General features: G+C 47.7%; 1 protein-coding gene across 1 annotated transcript in view; it reads left to right on the forward strand.

Moving 5' to 3' along the window:
* Positions 1-21,644, forward strand: part of LOC115083234 (uncharacterized protein C10orf67, mitochondrial-like) — a 325,694-nt gene extending 304,050 nt beyond the window's left edge. The window contains exons 7-10 of the mRNA XM_029587042.1: positions 7,697-7,795; positions 8,171-8,259; positions 8,346-8,411; positions 21,515-21,644. Of these exons, the coding sequence (XP_029442902.1) occupies positions 7,697-7,795; positions 8,171-8,259; positions 8,346-8,411; positions 21,515-21,644 (384 nt within the window). The remainder of the gene's footprint in view (positions 1-7,696; positions 7,796-8,170; positions 8,260-8,345; positions 8,412-21,514) is intronic.
* Positions 21,645-22,140: the final 496 nt, after the last annotated feature.

Raw genomic sequence — 22,140 nt, forward strand, 5'->3', positions numbered from 1 at the left:
TCTCACTAGTAATGCAGGGAGGGAGCTGTCTCAGACTTCACCATCCTCCCCCCCCCCCCCTCACCCACACACCATTCACTAGCTGGGACATGGGGGAAGTCAGGAGTGAGGGTCAGGCAGCTCCCCCCTGTCTGTGAAGCCAGCCTCTCACTAGTAATGCAGGGAGGGAGCTGTCTCAGACTTCACCATCCTCCCCCCCCCCTCACCCACACACCATTCACTAGCTGGGACATGGGGGAAGTCAGGAGTGAGGGTCAGGCAGCTCCCCCCTGTCTGTGAAGCCAGCCTCTCACTAGTAATGCAGGGAGGGAGCTGTCTCAGACTTCACCATCCTCCCCCCCCCCCCTCACCCACACACCATTCACTAGCTGGGACATGGGGGAAGTCAGGAGTGAGGGTCAGGCAGATCCCCCCTGTCTGTGAAGCCAGCCTCTCACTAGTAATGCAGGGAGGGAGCTGTCTCAGACTTCACCATCCTCCCCCCCCCCCTCACCCACACACCATTCACTAGCTGGGACATGGGGGAAGTCAGGAGTGAGGGTCAGGCAGCTCCCCCCTGTCTGTGAAGCCAGCCTCTCACTAGTAATGCAGGGAGGGAGCTGTCTCAGACTTCACCATCCTCCCCCCCCCCCCTCACCCACACACCATTCACTAGCTGGGACATGGGGGAAGTCAGGAGTGAGGGTCAGGCAGCTCCCCCCTGTCTGTGAAGCCAGCCTCTCACTAGTAATGCAGGGAGGGAGCTGTCTCAGACTTCACCATCCTCCCCCCCCCCCCCTCACCCACACACCATTCACTAGCTGGGACATGGGGGAAGTCAGGAGTGAGGGTCAGGCAGCTCCCCCCTGTCTGTGAAGCCAGCCTCTCACTAGTAATGCAGGGAGGGAGCTGTCTCAGACTTCACCATCCTCCCCCCCCCCCTCACCCACACACCATTCACTAGCTGGGACATGGGGGAAGTCAGGAGTGAGGGTCAGGCAGCTCCCCCCTGTCTGTGAAGCCAGCCTCTCACTAGTAATGCAGGGAGGGAGCTGTCTCAGACTTCACCATCCACCCCCCCCCCCCTCACCCACACACCATTCACTAGCTGGGACATGGGGGAAGTCAGGAGTGAGGGTCAGGCAGCTCCCCCCTGTCTGTGAAGCCAGCCTCTCACTAGTGTAATGCAGGGAGGGAGCTGTCTCAGACTTCACCATCCTCCCCCCCCCCCCCTCACCCACACACCATTCACTAGCTGGGACATGGGGGAAGTCAGGAGTGAGGGTCAGGCAGCTCCCCCTGTCTGTGAAGCCAGCCTCTCACTAGTAATGCAGGGAGGGAGCTGTCTCAGACTTCACCATCCTCCCCCCCCCCCTCACCCACACACCATTCACTAGCTGGGACATGGGGGAAGTCAGGAGTGAGGGTCAGGCAGCTCCCCCCTGTCTGTGAAGCCAGCCTCTCACTAGTAATGCAGGGAGGGAGCTGTCTCAGACTTCACCATCCTCCCCCCCCCCCCCTCACCCACACACCATTCACTAGCTGGGATATGGGGGAAGTCAGGAGTGAGGGTCAGGCAGCTCCCCCCTGTCTGTGAAGCCAGCCTCTCACTAGTAATGCAGGGAGGGAGCTGTCTCAGACTTCACCATCCTCCCCCCCCCCCCCCCCCTCACCCACACACCATTCACTAGCTGGGACATGGGGGAAGTCAGGAGTGAGGGTCAGGCAGCTCCCCCCTGTCTGTGAAGCCAGCCTCTCACTAGTAATGCAGGGAGGGAGCTGTCTCAGACTTCACCAGCCACCCCCCCCCCCTCACCCACACACCATTCACTAGCTGGGACATGGGGGAAGTCAGGAGTGAGGGTCAGGCAGCTCCCCCCTGTCTGTGAAGCCAGCCTCTCACTAGTAATGCAGGGAGGGAGCTGTCTCAGACTTCACCATCCTCCCCCCCCCCCTCACCCACACACCATTCACTAGCTGGGACATGGGGGAAGTCAGGAGTGAGGGTCAGGCAGCTCCCCCCTGTCTGTGAAGCCAGCCTCTCACTAGTAATGCAGGGAGGGAGCTGTCTCAGACTTCACCATCCTCCCCCCCCCCTCACCCACACACCATTCACTAGCTGGGACATGGGGGAAGTCAGGAGTGAGGGTCAGGCAGCTCCCCCCTGTCTGTGAAGCCAGCCTCTCACTAGTAATGCAGGGAGGGATCTGTCTCAGACTTCACCATCCTCCCCCCCCCCCTCACCCACACACCATTCACTAGCTGGGACATGGGGGAAGTCAGGAGTGAGGGTCAGGCAGCTCCCCCCTGTCTGTGAAGCCAGCCTCTCACTAGTAATGCAGGGAGGGAGCTGTCTCAGACTTCACCATCCACCCCCCCCCCCCTCACCCACACACCATTCACTAGCTGGGACATGGGGGAAGTCAGGAGTGAGGGTCAGGCAGCTCCCCCCTGTCTGTGAAGCCAGCCTCTCACTAGTAATGCAGGGAGGGAGCTGTCTCAGACTTCACCATCCTCCCCCCCCCCCCTCACCCACACACCATTCACTAGCTGGGACATGGGGGAAGTCAGGAGTGAGGGTCAGGCAGCTCCCCCCTGTCTGTGAAGCCAGCCTCTCACTAGTAATGCAGGGAGGGAGCTGTCTCAGACTGGTATCAGGGTTAGGGCACTGTGTGCAGGAAGATCACAACACTCCTGGTATTAATAGGGATAGGGCACTGTAAGAGATGACTGTAGTAGATTGAATAAAGATCTGATGTTTCTGCTCTCCTCACACCAAACAAAAACAACACACAAGCAGAGAAGCCCTTCTTACAAAGCTGAGCTAGTGAGTTAAGTAGGAGGAAAAGTAAACATACTGGTGCCAGTGTGGCTACTTAAAAAATACACTTACCAAGTAATCAATTACATATATTTGAACTGTGTACAGTTCCAGCCAGGACCACCTTTCTAAAATGCACAGTGATTGGCAAATTCAACATGCACTAGCATTTCAGGTGCCTGCTAACAAAAATAATAAACAAACAAGTTCTAGTCACGTGAGTGCTGATCATTACATTACTTTTTTTGTCAAGCTTCCAACTGTTTCCATTTCACATCCCCCCAACCATATTGGTAACATCAATAGATAAGAGCACAGCCAGCCAATAGGAATACATACATACATATTCATTCCTAAGTGACCTTTACTGACCTGGGAAGTGTGAACACTTTGTTTCATTTTCTGTTGGTGTTCGTTAGTTTCCAGTTCCATTTCCCATCCCCCCAACCATCACCTCAGTGGTAACCTTGGTAACATCAATAGATAAGAGGGCAGCCAGCCAATAGGAACACATATTCATTCCTAACTGACCTTCAGTGACCTGGAAAGTGTTTATTTGTATCATTTTCAGTTAGTGCGCACTAAATCGAGTTAGTGCGCACTAACGGGGAGTTAGTGCGCACTAACGGGGAGTTAGTGCGCACTAACACGATTTAACGATTTTTAACGATAAATCGTTAGAATTTCTATTGTATCGTGTTCTATAACGATTTAAGACGATATAAACATTATCGGACGATAATTTTAATCGTTGAAAAACGATTCACATCCCTAATATATGATGCAATATCAGCGTAACTTATGGAAGCAGATTCAAGAGCTCTCTGAAACTCTCCCTCAGCAAGTCCAGGAGTCTTTTACATCCATAATACACAAAGGTTTGGAAGCTGGCAAGCACGAAGTTCGTGCAGCGTATGACAGTTTTGAGACTGCAACCAGAATGTCTGCCACCGGTATAAGTGCGCGTCGATGGGCCTGGCTCAAGGTCTCTGATCTGAGACTAGAAGTCCAAGAAAAACTGGCTGACCTCCCTTGTGTAGGGGACAATCTTTTCGATGACAAAGTAAAGGAGGCAGTTTCCTAGCTGAAAGAGCATTCAGAAACACTAAGACAGCTCTCCTCTGCGCCTCAGGAGTCACAAGCATCATCCAGAAGGCTCCCAAGGAAAGAAACTAAACGGCCATACTACAGGCTGAGGCGGTACTACCCACCTCCTGCCCGAAGACAATCATCTAGGCCACCTCAAAGAACACAGACCAGGCAACCAAGACCGCCTAGAACTCAACCCCTCTGCAAACAGGGTCAACTTCGGGGTTTTGAAACGACACCAGAGAACAGCAGCCTGTTTACCAATCCGACCCCAAATTTCCAGTAGGAGTTCGGATCACGTTTTTCCAACACAATTGGTCATACATCACCACAGACCAATGGGTACTCTCCATAACATCTCAAGGGTACCACCTGGACTTCCTCACTGTACCAAACGATTCTCCACCCACCTTGTCTTGGACAGTACAAAAACAGTCCACACTTTTACAAACAGAATTATCCACCCTTCTGAGGGCCAAGGCCGTGGAACCAGTTCCCCGGCCTCAGCAGGGCAGAGGATTCTACTCCCGTTATTTCCTCATTCCAAAGAAAACAGGAGGCCTACGTCCCATATTGGACCTCAGGAATCTCAACAAATTCCTGAAAAAAGAAAAATTCAGGATGGTATCATTGGGCACCATGCTACCTCTACTTCAAAAAGGAGATTGGCTCTGTTCTCTGGATCTTCAAGATGCTTACGCTCACATTCCAATATATCCTCCTCATCGCAAGTATCTGCGATTCCTTGTAGGAAGTCAACATTTCCAATACAGGGTGCTACCATTCGCCCTTGCCTCAGCACCTCGAGTATTCACAAAGTGCCTAGCAGTGGCAGCTGCCCACTTGCACAAGGAAGGCGTACACGTTTTTCCTTACCTGGACGATTGGCTCATCAGGAGCCAAACAAAACAAGGAGCTCTCAACTCTCTCAAGCTCACAATAACTCTACTCCATTCATTGGGATTCCTCATCAACTACCAGAAATCCCACTTCATACCATCTCACCTGTTACAATTCATCAGAGCAGAATTAAACACCATAACAGCAAAAGCTTTCCTTCCAAAAGACCATGCACAGACACTCGCCTTGTTAGCAGGCTCTCTCCGCGCACACAAGTAAATAACAGCTCATCAATGTCTCCCACTCTTTTGGGTCACATGGCCTCCATAGTTCACGTCACTCCTATGGCCAGATTAGCCATGCGACTCACTCAATGGACACTCAGAAACCAATTGATACAAGCCATTCAACCACTGTCTTATCCAGTTCAAGTAACTCAGCAACTACAGTCTTCGCTCCTATGGTGGACAAACACGGACAACTTGCTCAAAGGCCTACCTTTCCAAAAACCAATTACGCAAGTGACATTAACTACAGATGCATCCACCTTAGGGTGGGGAGCACACATTGGCCACCTGCAGACTCAAGGTACTTGGACAAAACTCGAAGCTACATTTCAGATAAATTTCCTAGAGCTTCGAGCTATACGTTATGCACTGCATGCATTCAAGGACTGCCTTTCCTACAAGACTGTTCTGATACAAACAGACAACACAGTAGCCATGGGGTACATCAACAAACAGGGAGGTAGGGGCTCGTATCTCCTTTGTCAAGAAGCAGCACAGATTTGGGACTGGGCCCTAGCACACTCAATGCTTCTACGGGCCACTTATCTAGCAGGCATTCACAATGTAGTGGCGGATCGCCTCAGTCGTCAATTCCAACCTCACGAGTGGTCTCTGGATCCAGTAGTTGCAACCAAGATCTTTCAGCGTTGGGGCCAACCAACAGTAGACCTCTTTGCATCACAACTGAATTACAAAGTGGACACTTATTGCTCCCTGTTTAAGCAGAGAAACCGCTTACCCAGGGACGCCTTTGCTCGCCGCTGGAATTCAGGCCTTCTATATGTGTATCCCCCGATACCACTAATAACCACTAATAACAAAAACTCTAGTGAAGCTACAACAGGACAGAGGGTCCATGATACTCATAGCCCCGAATTGGCCTCTGCAAGTATGGTTTCCCATACTTCTAGACCTCTCGATCAGAGATCCAATTCGCCTGGGCACAGCACCCACTCTCATAACTCAGGATCAGGGCATGTTGCGTCATCCCAACCTTCAGTCCCTATCCCTCAATCTTTCAACTAATGTCTCTCAAGTGCTTGTAGCTTCACGAAAACCCTCCACATGAAAGAACTATCATGCTAAATGGAAACGGTTTACCACGTGGTGCACACAAAACAGTGTTGACCCTTTTTCCTGCACTATATCATCTTTATTAGACTACCTATGGCACCTCTCAGACTCTGGTCTATAGATCTCATCTGTAAGAGTATATTTAAGTGCAATCTCAGCTTATCACAACACCGTCACGGATGCACCAATATCAGTGCAACCCCTCGTTAGTAGATTTATGAGAGGTTTAATTCAACTAAAACCCCCATACCGACCACCAGTCACAGAATGGGACCTAAATGTAGTCTTAACAAGGCTCATGCATTCTCCATTTGAACCCATGGATTCCTGTGATGTTAAATTTCTCACTTGGAAGACTATTTTCTTAATAGCCACCACATTGGCGAGAAGGGTTAGCGAGTTACAAGCACTTGTTACATACTCACCCTACACAAAATTCCTACGTAATCGAGTGGTACTCCGTACACACCCAAAATTTCTTCCTAAGGTAGTTACGGAATTCCACTTGAATCAATCCATCATATTGCCTACTTTCTTCCCAAAACCGCACTCTCACCAAGGGGAGAGAGCTTTACACACCTTGGACTGTAAACGTGCGCTCACTTACTATTTAGATCGCACTACGGCCCATAGGAAATCCACCCAGCTTTTTGTTTCTTTTGATCCAAACAAACCTGGAAAAGCAGTGGGCAAGCAAACTCTATCTAATATGCTTGCAGATTGTATACAATTTTGTTATGAAAAAGCAGGCCTTCCTCTCCAGGGGCAAGTAAAGGCTCACTCAGTAAGAGCAATGTCAACTTCAGTAGCACACTATTGTTCAGTGCCAATAGCTGACATATGTAAAGCTGCAACATGGAGTTCTCTACACACATTTGCGGCTCACTACTGTCTCGACAAGGAAGGACAACAAGATTCAGCCTATGGACAATCTATCTTAAAGAACTTGTTTCCAGCATGATCCAACTCCTTCCATATCCAACTTTTCGTGATTTCAGGCTGCCTCATTTTTCCCAACAGTACACAGTTGTTGTATCTGTTGCACAAGTTGTAAGCTGGTGGTCCAATATAAAGATGACTCAGCCTATAGCTTCGTAATCACCCATTTGTGAGGACTAGCATCCTGCTTGTCCTGGGATAAAGCAAAATTGCTTACCTTGTAATAGGTGTTATCCCAGGACAGCAGGATGTAGTCCTCACGAAACCCACCCGCCACCCCGCGGAGTTGGGTCCGATACGTTTTATTATTTTATTTTTGGCTAACGCTAATTGCTACAAACGAGACTGAAGGGAGGCACCTGTGGCAGAGAATATCATGGCATGCTGGGCATGCTCAGTAGCCTCAGGATGCCAGTCAAAAGTTTCTAGAAACTATGACAGAAAGTTTTCCGGGATAGGGCTCCGTCAGTGACGTCACCCATATGTGAGGACTACATCCTGCTGTCCTGGGATAACACCTATTACAAGGTAAGCAATTTTGCTAAAGTAATAATCTGATTAACTGGATAGAAGCTCAAATCTGTTCCTCAATTATAGCAGTAGCATAAGAGCATTAGTTTCCAGGTGTACTTGTTTAACAATATACCATACAACTTTTAATTTTCAGACCCTTTTCCAAAAAGAATGTGCTGCCAAATCGAAAAAAGACAAGGAAATATTACTTGAAAAACAGGAGCATCTGCAGAAGTTGGCTGCAGAGGATGAGGTATTATACTGATTATTTTTCTTATACAATTTTTCTTATACAATTGCTGTGCAAAAATGTTAGCTATGCCTTTAGTGTCAGCTGCCATGTCAGTGCTCTCACACAAATTAAGACAAGTGGACAATTGATTATTTTCATAGCCATAGAGGATATCACTTTATGAATCAACCAGTGGGAGGGGAAGAGGAAGAGGGTCTGTCAGAGCACTGCAAACATCTCCATCCCTTCCTCCTTATGAGGGTATGACCTTTGTAATACTGTCAGTAACTTCCAGCCCACAGCAGACATTTGCTACCAAGAAAAAAAACTTGGGATCCATAATCTATAACTTTAGCTACAATATGTACTTATTTTATATATATTGGTTATTTTTAGGACCTTTTAAAATCAGAAAAACCATTGGAGAATGCTGAAATCAGGAAACATCAGAAGAGCGAAGAGGAAGCAAAGATATTAATCAATAGGTAATTAAAATTAAGAGATTTTTTCATGCTATAATCTACAAAATATTTTGAATTCTTAAAAATCTTTTTTTTTTTCTGAATTTTAGTCTGAGATATCAGCTAGAGCTAAATAATAGAACCTGGGAAAAGAAATTTGCAATCCTAAAGCAAAGGTATGTCAATATGATATAGCTTATCTTATAAAATACAAGCCGTTAAGCCCGTTAAAACGGGCTACATCCCTCTGTCTCTCACCTCCCCCTCTTTCTCTCTCCCCTCACTCTTCACCACCCCCTCCCTCACCCACTCCTCCCCACCCTCCCTCTCCTATCACTCAGTCCCTCCCCTCCCACTCAGTCTCACTCACTCCCTCCCCCCTCTCTCCCTCCCTCTCACTCACTCAGTCCCACTCACTCTCACTCAGTCCCCACTCCCTCCGTCCTCTCCCTCAGTCCCACTCCCTCCCTCAGTCCCTCCCCCTCACTCAATCCCTCCCTCCCACTCAGTCACTCCCTCCCCCCCCCCTCTCACTCACTCAGTCCCCCCTCACTCTCCCTCAGTCCCACTCCCTCCCTCTCTCTCCCAGTCCCACTCCCTCCCTCAGTCCCCCCTCTCCCTCTCACTCAGTCCCACTCCCTCCCTCTCACTCAGTCCCTCCCCCTCACTCAATCCCTCCCCCTCACTCATTCCCTCCCTCTCACTCAGTCACTCCCTCCCACTCTCTCTCTCCGTCCCTCCCTCCCACTCAGTCCGTCCCTCCCTCTCTCTCTCTTCTCCCTCCCTCGCTACCGCCCGCTACCGCCGTCGCCGCCCGCTACCGCCGTCGCCACCGCCGCCGCTCGCTACCGCCGTCGCCGCTACCGCCGTCGCCGCCCGCTGCCGGTACCGCCGCTGCTGCCACTGGACGCCGCCATTTTTTTTTCTTTCTGAAGCTGCCTCAGAGCGACGTGCTCGCCCGCACATGCGCGGTAGAGCTGGTCTCTACTGCGCATTTGCGGGCCGTCGGTCACAGGCCATTTATAAGGTAGATGCTCTATATTCATACCAAACATTTCTTGACAGTGATTCAGCAAGAATCACAATTAAAAACTTAACAATGCTCACTGGCACATAGAAACATAGAAATGACGGCAGAAGAAGACCAATCGGTCCATCCAGTCTGCCCAGCAAGCCTCACACTTCTTTTTTCTCATACTTATCTGTTTCTCTTGGCTCTTAGTAACCTTAGGTTCTATTTCCCTTTCACCCCCACTATTAATGTAGAGAGCAGTGATGGAGCTGCTTCCAAGTGAAATATTAAGTTTGATTAGTTGGGTAAGCGGCAGCATAGCTCTCTGCCGTTGAAGCAGAGAGCAGTGCTGGATATGCGTGAAGTATTAGATTTCTTCTCCCCTGCCGTTGAAGCAGGGAGCTATGCTGGATATGTATTGAAAGTGAAGTATGCCTTGAAAGTCACATTAACTATCATCAAATATTGAAAAGCCTAATACTTGGTAATTGAATAAGCCTAATAATTGGTAATACCTATAGCCCATGAACCCATCCCTGTTTTGTTTTGGGTTTTTTTTGTTTTTTCTTTTTTCTTTTTTTCATTGGGAGATGGCAGCCCTCCATCCTTCCGCTCCGTGAAGGTGGAACCAAACCACTGGCCACTGGCCACTGGCATCCCGCTCCGTGAATGCCTCTGTGGCTACTGCCGCTCAGTCCTTTCATAAATAATACTAACCCAGTTTGCATACTGCTAGTGACAGCCTATTTGTGTCAATTAGTTTGAAAGAAATGAACTTTAGTAAATAAGTAATGCAAGCCATATTAAACAATACTTTAATTTGTTGTGCTACTTTGCTTTGGATCACACAGCATAAATGATGATAATTTTGTTCCCAAATAAGACAATAGGCTTGAGATATTTAATATGGTCCTTCAGGGACTACAGCCTGGTCTATTTATTGGATATCCAAAATATTTACATTTACTTGATTCTTAGCCCAAATGTAAGAAAATATATCTGATGAATTATGGATACCCTGAAAATCTGACTGGTTTGAGGCCCTCAAGTAGGAATGCAAACCAGATTCTTAGTATTATAGGAGCAGAAAGGTGGGACTCTGCGGTTGATATCACAGTCCTCTTGAGGACCAATGATCTGGCTAGAAATGGAGTCAATGTAGTTCAGCAGAGCTGAAGAATTTAAATGTTTGGTATCTGTCAAAGGCTATAGCATTTTTCTGAGATAGATGTTCATGGTTAGAGTGGGGAAAGGCTATGTATTATTGCCAACTCCAATAAATGGCTCAAAACCTGGAAATAAAGAGGAGGGTTTTAAATATATTGGGAGCTATGGCTATATATAGAATAAACTGCTATAGAACAGGGAAGGCCTATATCTATCTGTCAGAGGAGAAAGAATCCTACGTGAGAGATTCAGATCATACATTGACAGATGTTTAAACTAGACTCAGGGCCTGTGCTAGGTTTTCTGCTGCCTAATGCAACAATTACTGTGCTTCCCCCTGCTCATTCTGGTTTTTAACATTTAATTTTTGTAGTTTTTCCAATAACCAATACACAATAGAAACAGTCTATGGGCCTCATTTTCTAAAGTATCTCAGGCCTGCGATACTTTAGAAGATGAGGGGCGGGGGGCCGAAACGGGGGGGGCGGGCCTGCGCTAGCCGGCAGCGATCACACCATCGCGGTGCGATCGCTGCCGGTTTCGCACCCAATAGCGCCACCATAGGAGGTGTAGCTATTGGGAGCGAAATAGGCAGCGAAAAGGCACTTACCTTTTCGCTGTCCATGGCATCGGCACAGAGTCGGCCCTGGTGACGCCCCGACTCCTCCTCTTCCGGGGTCGACTCCACCCCCATCCTGGTATATCGCACACGATAAGGGACTTTTCGTGTGCGAAAGGTCCCTTATCGTGTGCGAGTGGCTTGGAAAATGTCTCCCTCTCTCACACTCTCAATCAGTCTTTAGAAGTGATTATGCCATTGTATGGATCGTTGGAAAGACCGCACCTGGAATGCTGAGTTCAGTTCTAGTCACTGTACCTCCGTAAGAATATAGGCAGAGTGGAAATAGTCCAGAGTAGAGCTACCAAAATGATGTGGGGTCTGCACCAGAAGCCCTATGTGATGAGGTTTAGGGATCCCTTGAGATCTTCAATAGATAGCCCTAGCCTGGACATCGGGTTAGGAATTAAGAATAGAGGGCCGGATATTAAGAGTTACGTGCGTACAAATCTACGCCCGATTTTATAATATCCACGCGCAAATCAGAGCGGCCTCGGAGGGAACTTTCCTTCCACCACCAACCCCCCCACCCCCCCAACACACACACACACACCTTCCCCTCCCTTCCCCTACCTAACCCGCACCCTAGCCCTACCTAACACCCCCCCCCCTTACTTTTAACTTAGAAGTTGTGCCTGCCTCCGGGCAGACCTAGGTTGCACGCGCCGGCCGACAACCAGCCCGCGATCCCGGGCTCAGCGGCAAATGGCTGCTGTGCCTGGAGGCTCCAGCCCCGCCCCCGGACCACCCTGCCCATACCCCGTCCCCTTTTTCAAGCCCCAGGACATACGCACGTCCCCAGGGTTGCGCACGTCACCGGGCCTATGCAAAATAGGCTTGGCCCGCGCAGGAGCGGATTCTCGGGGTTATCTGCCCCAGAGTGTACCATTTCCTAGCAGCACTCCTGTGAGATTGGCTGTAATAGTGAGCTCCTGCCTGCTCAAAAGGCAGGCAGAATGGCATTTTTAGTTGGACTTAGAAGAAGAGGCATTGACATTGTTTGGTCTCCTATTTCTGGTAGGTGTTCCTAGGATAGGAAGGAATCAGTATACCTTCTCAGTCCACAGTCTGGCTGGAGAGTTTGCCTCAGTGTCTTTGCAATTTGTTTGAGAAATTCTGGATTTTACTTTTTGGTACATTTTTCCCTGGATCCCAGGTCTTGTTTCATCACAAGGAGAAAAAAATCTCCATCTTTGGAAAGGACTAGGTTGTACTGTAAGAAGATCTGCTGTTCACTCTCACACCCAGTGGATGGAGAGAGGTGATTCTGTTTTGAGTGGCTGAGTATTTTTGTACAGAGTTTTGTCTTTTTGTTTTGGGAGAAACATAAGAACATGCCAAACTGGGTCAGACCAAGGGTCCATCAAGCCCAGCACCCTGTTTCCAACAGTGGCCAAGATTAAATGCCTTTGGATATTGCCCGTTAATTATAATAGTAAAACCATACTAATAAAAATAATAAATATTTCAAAACAACTGATACACTGAATATCCAATAATTAAAAACTCATAAAATATTTAAAAATTTCCCAAAAACCAATAAAATATTTCAAAACAGCAGACATATCAAATAACATCCAATAATTTAAACTAATAAGGATAAAAAAAATCTCCTATCCATTTCTTGGAACTTTTGATTTCCAGTCACCAAAATTGTCAGTGACGGGAGGAAATGAGGAAGGGGAAAGTGCACCAGCTTTCTCTTCTCTCTCATATTCACATATTCTCTAACACACACATGTTCATTTTATACACAAACGCCCTATCTCACATACACACACACACACACACACACACACACACATACACATTTACTCAGTCACACATACTCATTCTCTCATACATACTTGTTCTTACTTGTTCTTACTTGCTCACCTGTGCTCCTTCTCTCACTCACACATGCTCCTTCTTTCATTCACCTGGACCTCTCTTCTTCTTTGACTGCTGATAAGGTGAGCTCCAATGACGGTGCTCTGGACCATTTCTTATTCCCTTCTTTCTTCAGTCATTGGCAAGATGGGCCCTAATGGAATGTCTCTCTTTCCCTCCTTTCTTCAGTCACTAGTGGGATTAGATCCACTGGCAGCCATGCCAGGCCTCATCCTCTCTTCTTCACTGGTGGGATGGGCTCCACCACCCATTGGGTTTCTCCCTTTCTTCTGCCACAGCTGACTCCTCCCCTCTGCCAGTGTCTTGTACCATGCAATTACACGGTTTGCACACTTAGTAACACTGGGCATGTGCATGGCCCCCAGGCCTAGGACTGTCACTACAAAGACCAGACTGGATATGTTGGAACCATGGATGTGAGGGAGAGAGATACAATAAATTAGGGGAAAAATCCCTGAGTAGTTGCAAATGAATGCTCATGGTACCTGATTCCAGCTCTGGTTCTAATTGAACTAGAAGTACAAAGTAACAGGAGGAAACTTCCAGGCCTAAAAAAATAAATGAAGTAGTATATAACCCTGCCTGTCAGCCTACAATTACAGTAAAATTTAGGAGTCCTAGCAGAAGCACTGATGTTTCTATAGCAGGGTTTATCTGGCAGGTTATGCATTTCTTATGTTGACTAGCTTGGTGTAGTAGGTTGGTGGTGTTGAAGAGCCATCTGGAATGGCTACAAAGACCTAAGAGGCTTTCTGTTCAGGTAGCGGTTAAAATATTGATGGTTGTTGTTTGGATTAATATGAGATCTTGTGATTGGAAATGGGAGGGAAGTGTGCTGGGTGTAAACTAAAATGGAGATCTTGCATTCTCAGCTACCCAGGAGTGTGAAGTAACATGGAAGAAGCTGGCACATGGGGGTCCATTTTCAGTTACTGACCAGCCAGCAAAGTTAGCCAGAAAACTATATCCAGCTAACTTTGGCATGATATTCAGTGGCACAACTACCTTAAAATTAGCTGGATAAATCAACCTTTGAATTTGGACCCTAAAATATCATGTATAAGAAGTGATATCCTACAGGTGTTGTGTTTGTGGCATTGTGGACCCTTGCTCGCAATGGAGATGACTCCGCCCACGGGGAGGGGCACCGTGGGGAACCACTGTGATAGGCTGAACTCAGATAGCAGACACAGTATGGATAGAGGCTTTATTGTACTGCTTGTAGATAGATGGTAAGGCAGGAAGGTAAGGCACTGATCCCAGAAGTGCCAGTACATTCAACAGTCTCAGATGTGAAGTCTCACTCAGATGTTTCACAATAGGCAGAAGTCCGCAGTGCAGGTAACATCGCAGCTGGTGGGTGGAGCTGGAGCACCAGATCATACAGGTGCTCACAGGAATGATGGTGTCTTCCTGATGATGGAAAGTTGAGACCGAAGGTCCATGGTGCAGGATATTTGGCTGGTAGACCCTCGAGGAGCGAGTACCCAATGGTCCGATATCCTGAAATGTGGAAGAGAGAGAAAGACCCCCGAGGAGCGGTTGTCTAGTTAGAGAGGACCCCGAAGGGTAGTTGGAAATGAGAGACCCCTGAGGAGTGGGTATCTTGAGCTTCTACTGGAGCAAGGCCCTTGGAGTGAAGCAGCGTCTAAGCGAGCAGCTTAGAGCGGTCAGAGTAGCTTAAACTGAAGTCCTTGCTAACTCAAGGTGGTAGTGAAAGCAGAGGCTAGATATACCCGGAGGTACTGAAGTCATGCGGTGGGGCTGCCTCCGAGATTCCCGCCATGACGTGTATTAGAGCATAGGAGATGTGCACGCTCGCGCCCTAGGAGGCCATGGGGGTGAGCATGGCAGATGGGGACGCCCATGCTGGTTTGGAAACGCCGAGACCCTCGGCACCGGAGGCAGCCATCTTGCCCAAAGAGAGAGAAAGAGAAGAAAAAGAGGTAAGGCAGAGCGGTCGCAGCCATCTGCGACTGACAGACGCAACAACAGGTGATCACAATCTGCGGCTGGAAGATGGGATATATACTTGGAAGTATGGATAGGAATAACTGGGAAATCACCAAGGTGAACTTCATCCTGTGTCATCTAGAAGGGAAGGCTCTTGCTTGGGCCTCTCCCTTATGGGAATGTTCTGATCCCATCCTTTCCAAGTTATCTGAATTCATCGCTCTCTTCAAGCAGACCTTCGGAGACCCAGGCCGCCAGGCTGTTGCCAGCCATAACTTACTCCACCTCCATCAAGGGGCAAGGACCCTCTCCGAGTATTCGGTGGAGTTTAGGACTCTGGCCACGGAGCTTGGGTGGCAAGAAGATTGTCTTGCAAGCCATCTTCCTAGATGGACTCTCCTGTGCTCTCAAAGATGAGCTCTCTGTCCATGAGACTCCCACTTCTCTAGAGGACCTGATTTCCCTTGCTGGTAAGATTGATCATCGTCTCTGGCAAAGACGCCTAGAAGTAAAGGCTCCACGCTCTCCTGTAGCACGTCCCACATGTGTTTCCAATCCTCCAGTGAAGACTTCAGCAGCACCACCTTCCTCCGTTGTGGAACCTATGGAGGTGAACCTTGGGCGTTTGTCTCCGACCGAACATCTCCGTCAGCGGAAGGAGTGTATTTGCCTTTCTCACAGGACAAGCAGGTTGGTAGTCCTCACATATGGGTGACATCATCCGGATGGATCCCAATCACGGAACACTTTTGTCAAAGTTTCTAGAACTTTGACTGGCATCTATTGCGCATGCCCAGCAATGCACTGACCCTGCATCCAGCATGTGTCCCCCTTCAGTCTTCTTTTTTCCACACAGCAGTAGCCACTCAGGTTAAGGAGCTCTGGAGATTCCTGACAGGAATTTTCTTCACGGAACTTCTTTCAAAAATTTCTACCCCACAGGGGTCCCCCTATTGATATCCATACTCTGCAGTCAAAAGGTAAGGTTTTACCCTTGTTGCAGTCGATTCCCATCAAGTTATCCTTTCAGGGCCTAACGGCCAGTGACTGTACCGCGGCTAAATTTTTGTCAAAGTCATGGCGTCGGGTTTTCGTTGGTGCCCTGACTGTACTCAAACAATGTCCATCACTGACCCACATGGGGTCTGTGTTATGTGTTTGGGGTCTGGCTGCAGTGTCCTAACTTGCAACAAATGTGCCCAAATGACACCGAAAGGCCGTAAGGCTCGGTTAGAGAAAATGGATTTTCTCTTTCAGTTAAAAACCCCGATTCCATCGATAGCTTCGACGTTGTCCGAGCCAGTGCCATTGACTTCTCACCAGCACCAGGACACCACTGCTGTTCAACCAGCGTCGACGATTCCAAAGGTGTCAATTGCCTCCTTGCCTCCTCAAGAAAAGGACCGAGGAGAACATCGTGATAAGCATTGACACCGGCATCGGAAGGCTCAGTCCGTCAATCCAGGCAGGTCCTCGGCATTGATGTCGACAGAGCTACCGACAAAGAAGCCCCATCCAGAAAAGGCCCCATCCTCTTCTGTGACTGGGTCACTGAGGTGTTCCCCACCTTCAGTGGTGCCGGGATCTGCGATTCCACCTTCACCGGTGGACCCTCCGGCTACACCAGTGCTGCCTCCTACTCCGGTGCCGGGGTTCCATGCCCCAGGCTTCTGCGAGGAATTGCATCAGATGATCCAAGAGGCCATCGGTAAAGCACTTCAGGGCTTCCAACCTCCATCAACGCCGGTACCGGTCCCCGAGCCGGTCACTGATCCGATTCCTGTAGCGCTCACACTGCTACTGGGTAGACTGGATGCGTTGATCGGTGCCCTGCTCCGATGGAACCAAGAGCACCGGTGGGTCCAGTACCTTTCACACCGATTCCATTATCATCGGATGATGAGCAAACACCGTTACCCATTCCACCGTCTGGGATTTTACCACCGACTTGTCCATCGATGTCACTGGTCCCTTCAGTGCCTCCATCGATTCCATCGGTTCCTCCATCAATGCCATCGGTGCCTCCATCGATGCTGTCGATGCTTCCTTCGATGCCGTCGGTGCCTCCTCCGATGCCGTCAATACCTAGGCCTGGTCCTTCAGGATTAGCACCATTTCTCCCTGCTGGAGACCCACTAGGTGCTGGAGATCAGCCCTATAATCCTTGGAGCAATGATTCGTCCCAGGATTTAGATGATTTACCATCAGAGCCCTCTCTCCCAGATGAAAGATGACGCTCTCCACCAGAAGATCTGTCTTTTATTAATTTCATCAAGGAAATGTCTGAAACCACTCCTTTTCAGCTTCAGATGGAAGAGGACTCTAGGCACAAGATGCTGGAAGTACTCCAATTTCTAGATGCTCCTAAGGAAATCATGTCTATACCTATCCAAGAAATCCTACTTGATCTCCTGAAGAGAAACTGAGAACACCCATGTTCCATCCCACCAGTCAACTGCAAGACAGATGCCACCTATCTGGTGCAGTCAGCTCCTGGGTTCCAAAAATCACAGTTGGATCATCAATCTGTGGTTGCTGAATCAGTCCAGACAAAAGCACGGCATTCAAAACCTCATTCCTCCATACCTCCAGGGAAGAAACAAAAATCCCTGGATGCCTTTGGTAGGCGTGTCTGCCATGGCTCCATGCTCATATCTCGCATTGCCTCTTACCAGTTATACATGACACAGTATAACAGAGACCTTTTAAAAGGATCCAGGACTTCTCTGATTCTATACCAGAGCAACTCCAGTCTCAACTTCATACTCTGGCTCAGAAAGGTCAAGATGCTGGAAGGCATGAGGTCCGCGCTACATATGATATCTTTGACACGGCCTCTAGAATGTCTGCAGCAGGAATTAGTGCCAGAAGATGGGCCTGGCTCAAATCAGACTTAAGACCAGAAGTCCAAGACAGGTTAGCAGATCTACCCTGTGTGGGCAATAATCTCTTCGGGAAAAAGATCCGAGAGACTGTAGCGCAGTTGACGGATCACCATGAAACTCTGCGCCAGCTTTCTTCAGTGCCATCCGAGTTCCCATCTGCCCTAAGAGAACTTTCAGACGTGACTCTAAGCAGCCAGCCTATAAGCCAAGGACATTTTATCCTCCAGCTTCTAGAGGACACACTTCCAGACCTTACCAAAAAGGTCAATCCAGGCAGACTCGGCCTCAAAAGTCTCAGCCAGCTTCTCAGCCTGGACCAGCGTCAGGGTTTTAACTCCTTCCTAGAGAGTGTAAGCCAACCTCCTCTTCCTTCCATTCCGGTCGGCGGTCGGCTGTACCACTTCAACAGCGCTTGGCATACAGTCACCACAGACCAGTGGGTACTGTCAGTGTTCACTCAGGGTTACCACCTAAATTTCCTGACTGTTCCAGCGGACTCTTCACCTCGGCTGACGTGGGGGTTATCCGATCACTCTCCCTTGCTCGAACAGGAGGTTTCATCCCTCCTCAAATCCCAAGCAATAGAACCAGTGCCCCTCTCCCAGCAGGGGCAGGGGTTCTATTCCCGGTATTTTCTAATACCAAAAAAGTAAGGTGGCGTATGCCCGATACTGGACCTCCACGCCCTAAACAAATTTTTGCAGAGAGAAAAATTCAAAATGGTAACCTTGGGCTCTCTACTTCCTCTTCTACAAAGAGGAGATTGGCTATGCTCTGTAGATCTCCAAGACGCTTGCACACACATCTCAATTACTCCATCTCATCACAAGTATCTGCGATTCCTGGTCGGCCCCCGTCATTTCCAGTACCGTGTACTACCATGTGCCTGGTGGTGGTCACAGCCTTCCTCAGGAATCAGGGTGTGTATGTCTAACCTTATCTCTACGATTGGTTGATAAGGACTCTGACTCAGCAGGGCGCACTAATCTCTCTGCGTCTCACTATCAACACCCTGATTTCCTTAGGGTTTCTAATCAATCATCCCAAATCCAAGATAGTTCCATCCCAAACCCTTTCCTTTATAGGGGCCGATCTAAACACTATACAGGCGAAAGCCTTCCTCCCCCAGGATTGCGCTTTCACCATAATATCTCTGGCGCATCAACTACAGACTCGAGTATCTTCAACTGCCCGTCACTTCCTCATACTGCTATGTCATATGGTGTCCTCGGTGCATGTCACTCTGATGGCTCGCTTCGCCATGAGAGTAATGCAGTGGACCTTAAAATGCCAGTGGATTCAAGCTTGTCAGCCAATGTCCAGCATTATCCAGGTTACGAAACAGCTCCATCTGTCACTAGCCTGGTGGATGCACCACTCCAATCTCATTCAAGGCCTTCCATTTCAGGCTCCAGATCCTCAAATTACCTTAACAACAAATCTCGGTTGGGGTGCACATGTAGGCGACCTGCAGACTCAGGGAACCTGGTCTCCAGAGGAAGCCAAACACCAGATAAATTTCCTGGAGCTACGGGCGATCAGATATGCCCTCAAGGCCTTTCAGGATTGCCTATCAAACAAAGCTATCCTGATTCAAATCAACAATCAGGCTGCAATGTGGTACATCAACAAACAAGGGGGAACGGGCTCCTACCTCCTGTGTCAGGAAGCTGCACAGATACGGGCATGAGCCCTTTCCCGTTCGATGTGCCTCAAAGCAACCTACTTGCCAGGAGTGGACAATCTTTTGGTGGACAGGCTGAGTCGTACTTTCCATCTGCATGAAAGGTCTCTCAACCCCATGACAGCGGACATGATATTCCAACGCTGGGGTAACCCTCGCATAGACCTCTTTGCGTTGGTCCACAACCACAAAGTAGACAACTTCTGCTCTCTCATTCGCGATCACTACTCGCAATCAAGAGATGCCTTCACCCTCTCCTGGGCCAGCAGTCTCCTTTATGCGTACCCTCCACTTCCTCTCATTTCAAAGTCTCTTGTGAAGCTCCGGCAGGATGAGGGATTAATGATTCTGATAGCTCTCCACTGTCCACGCCAGGTGTGGTTTCCAATCCTCCAGGACCTATCAGTATGACGACACATTCCTCTGGGGAAGGATCCCCTTCTAATCACTCAGAATGAAGGGTATCTGCGACACCCCAACCTCCAAGCTCTGTCTCTGACGGCCTGGATGTTGAAAGGTTAATTCTCCAATCTTTTAACATTTCAGAGTCGGTATCCCGAGTCCTCGTGGCTTCACGAAAGCCTTCAATGAGAAGGTCTTATCGCTCTAAATGGAAGAGGTTTACGGTCTGGTGCACTTCCATGTCCATAGATCCCCTTCACTTGTTCCACTGCGAGGTTCCTGGATTATCTCTGGCACTGTCAGAGTTAGGCCTAAAAACTTCCTCTATCAGGGTGCATGATAGTGCAGTGTCTGCGTACCATAAAGGTATAGGAAATGTCTCCATTTCAAGCAACCCTTAGTATCACATTTCATGGGAGGCTTGCTCCATTTAAAATCTCCGCTGCGCCCTCCTGCTCCAGCTTGGGACCTTAATGTGGTTTTGGGATGGCTCATGAAACCTCCGTTTGAGCCTCTCCACTCCTGTGATCTCCGCTATCTCACCTGGAAGGTACTTTTTCTTCTTGCGATCACGTCTGCTCGCAGAGTTAGTGAAATACAGGCATTAGTTACCTACCCGCCTTACACTAAAATTCTGCATGACAGGGTAGTGCTCCACACTCACCCTAAACTTTTGCCGAAGGTAGTGTCGGAATTTCATATTAACCAATCTATTATCCTACCTACCTTTTTTCCCAGGCCCCATTGAACCCAGGAGAACAGGCTCTGCATTCTTTGGACTGCAAACGTGCTCTAGCTTTCTTTCTGGACTGCACGTCGGCCCACAGGAAATCCACTCAATTGTTTGTTTTTTTTGATACCATCAAATTGGGAAATCCTCCGTTCAGTGCCGCTTGCAGATATTTGTAAGGCTGTTACCCGGAGTTCTCTCCATACTTTCACAGCCCATTATTGCTTAGATAAGGCTGGCAGACAGGATTCCATCTTTGGCCAGTCTTAATCTTCATACTTTCTAAGACTCCTCAGCCAAAGCTTTTGGCCTGTACACTGAACACTTATGAAAACTGAAAGGAAACATTCCTTCTCTCTCTAAATCCAAACTAAACAGCTACGCGGACATTAGGGGTCGCTTGCTTTTATGCAAGTAGTAGTAAACCAATGCAACAGCCTCTAGTGGTGATGCTGTGACATAGGTGTTACATGAATGAAGTGAGGTATAAATTCCAACAAATAAATAATAACTTTATCCACTCTATGAAGAAGCATTCTTGGAAGCAGGATTGGGAAGGCATTTTCACATACATGCAAACTTTTGAATTTTCAAAAGTATGCACTCAAGGTTTCTTAGACAAGCTAATTGCACAACTTTTCCTGGAATAATTTTCAAAATGAAGCTATATGCATAATTTCACTTTGAAAATTTTTACCCAAGGACTTTGCACCAATATGGGCTGTTACAAAATGAGCCCCTATATATTTAAAACGTCTTTTTCAGTAGGTAAACTCAACTTTGCCCACAAGAATGGTGTTGAAAATAACCATTCCTATATCTAGAAATTATAAGCAAACCAAACTGTTAATTATGTGTGCTATTCATCTTTTGTGCTAAATAATTTAGACTCTAAAGTTTGTTTTTTAATTTACTTTGTCTTCTATTTTCTCTTTAGTCTTCATGCTATTAAGGATGAGATGTTTGTTAGACAGACACTTCAACGACAGGCTGCAAATCTCAATCGGGTATCCATCAGCTATGCAGTATGTAAAGGCAATTTCATCATGTATCTTTTAAAAGCATAATTATCTTTTGTGGAGTAGATATTTATTTTCTTTTTTTATATATATATATATTTATTAAGTTTTCCAAATTGTAAGATACATTCCAAACATTAATTAAGAAAAAGAAAAAAGGAACAAACATACTGTATTTATCTTAACCATGATAATCATAAGAAAATGAGATAATTGGAGGAAGAAAAATAAATCTAAAAGAGCAGATCCTCAATAAGAAAAAACCATTACCAGATTTGTGTCAAAACACCCAACTATGTCCTAAAATACCAGTTCAATGAAGATTATTAGGATTGGTTATCAAGATATAATCTTAATTGTTCCGGTTGGTCAAAAACATATTTAACATCCTGACTGACAATAATACATCGACACGGATATCTCAATATGAATTTGGCACCCTTTTGAACAATTTCACCTCTCATCTGCAAACATTTCTTCCTCCTGAGTTGTGTTTCACGGACTATGTCTGGAAAGATCTTAACATTATCACCATAAAACTTCA

Source organism: Rhinatrema bivittatum, chromosome 2, assembly GCF_901001135.1.
Source record: "Rhinatrema bivittatum chromosome 2, aRhiBiv1.1, whole genome shotgun sequence".
In the NCBI taxonomy this organism is placed as follows: domain Eukaryota; kingdom Metazoa; phylum Chordata; class Amphibia; order Gymnophiona; family Rhinatrematidae; genus Rhinatrema; species Rhinatrema bivittatum.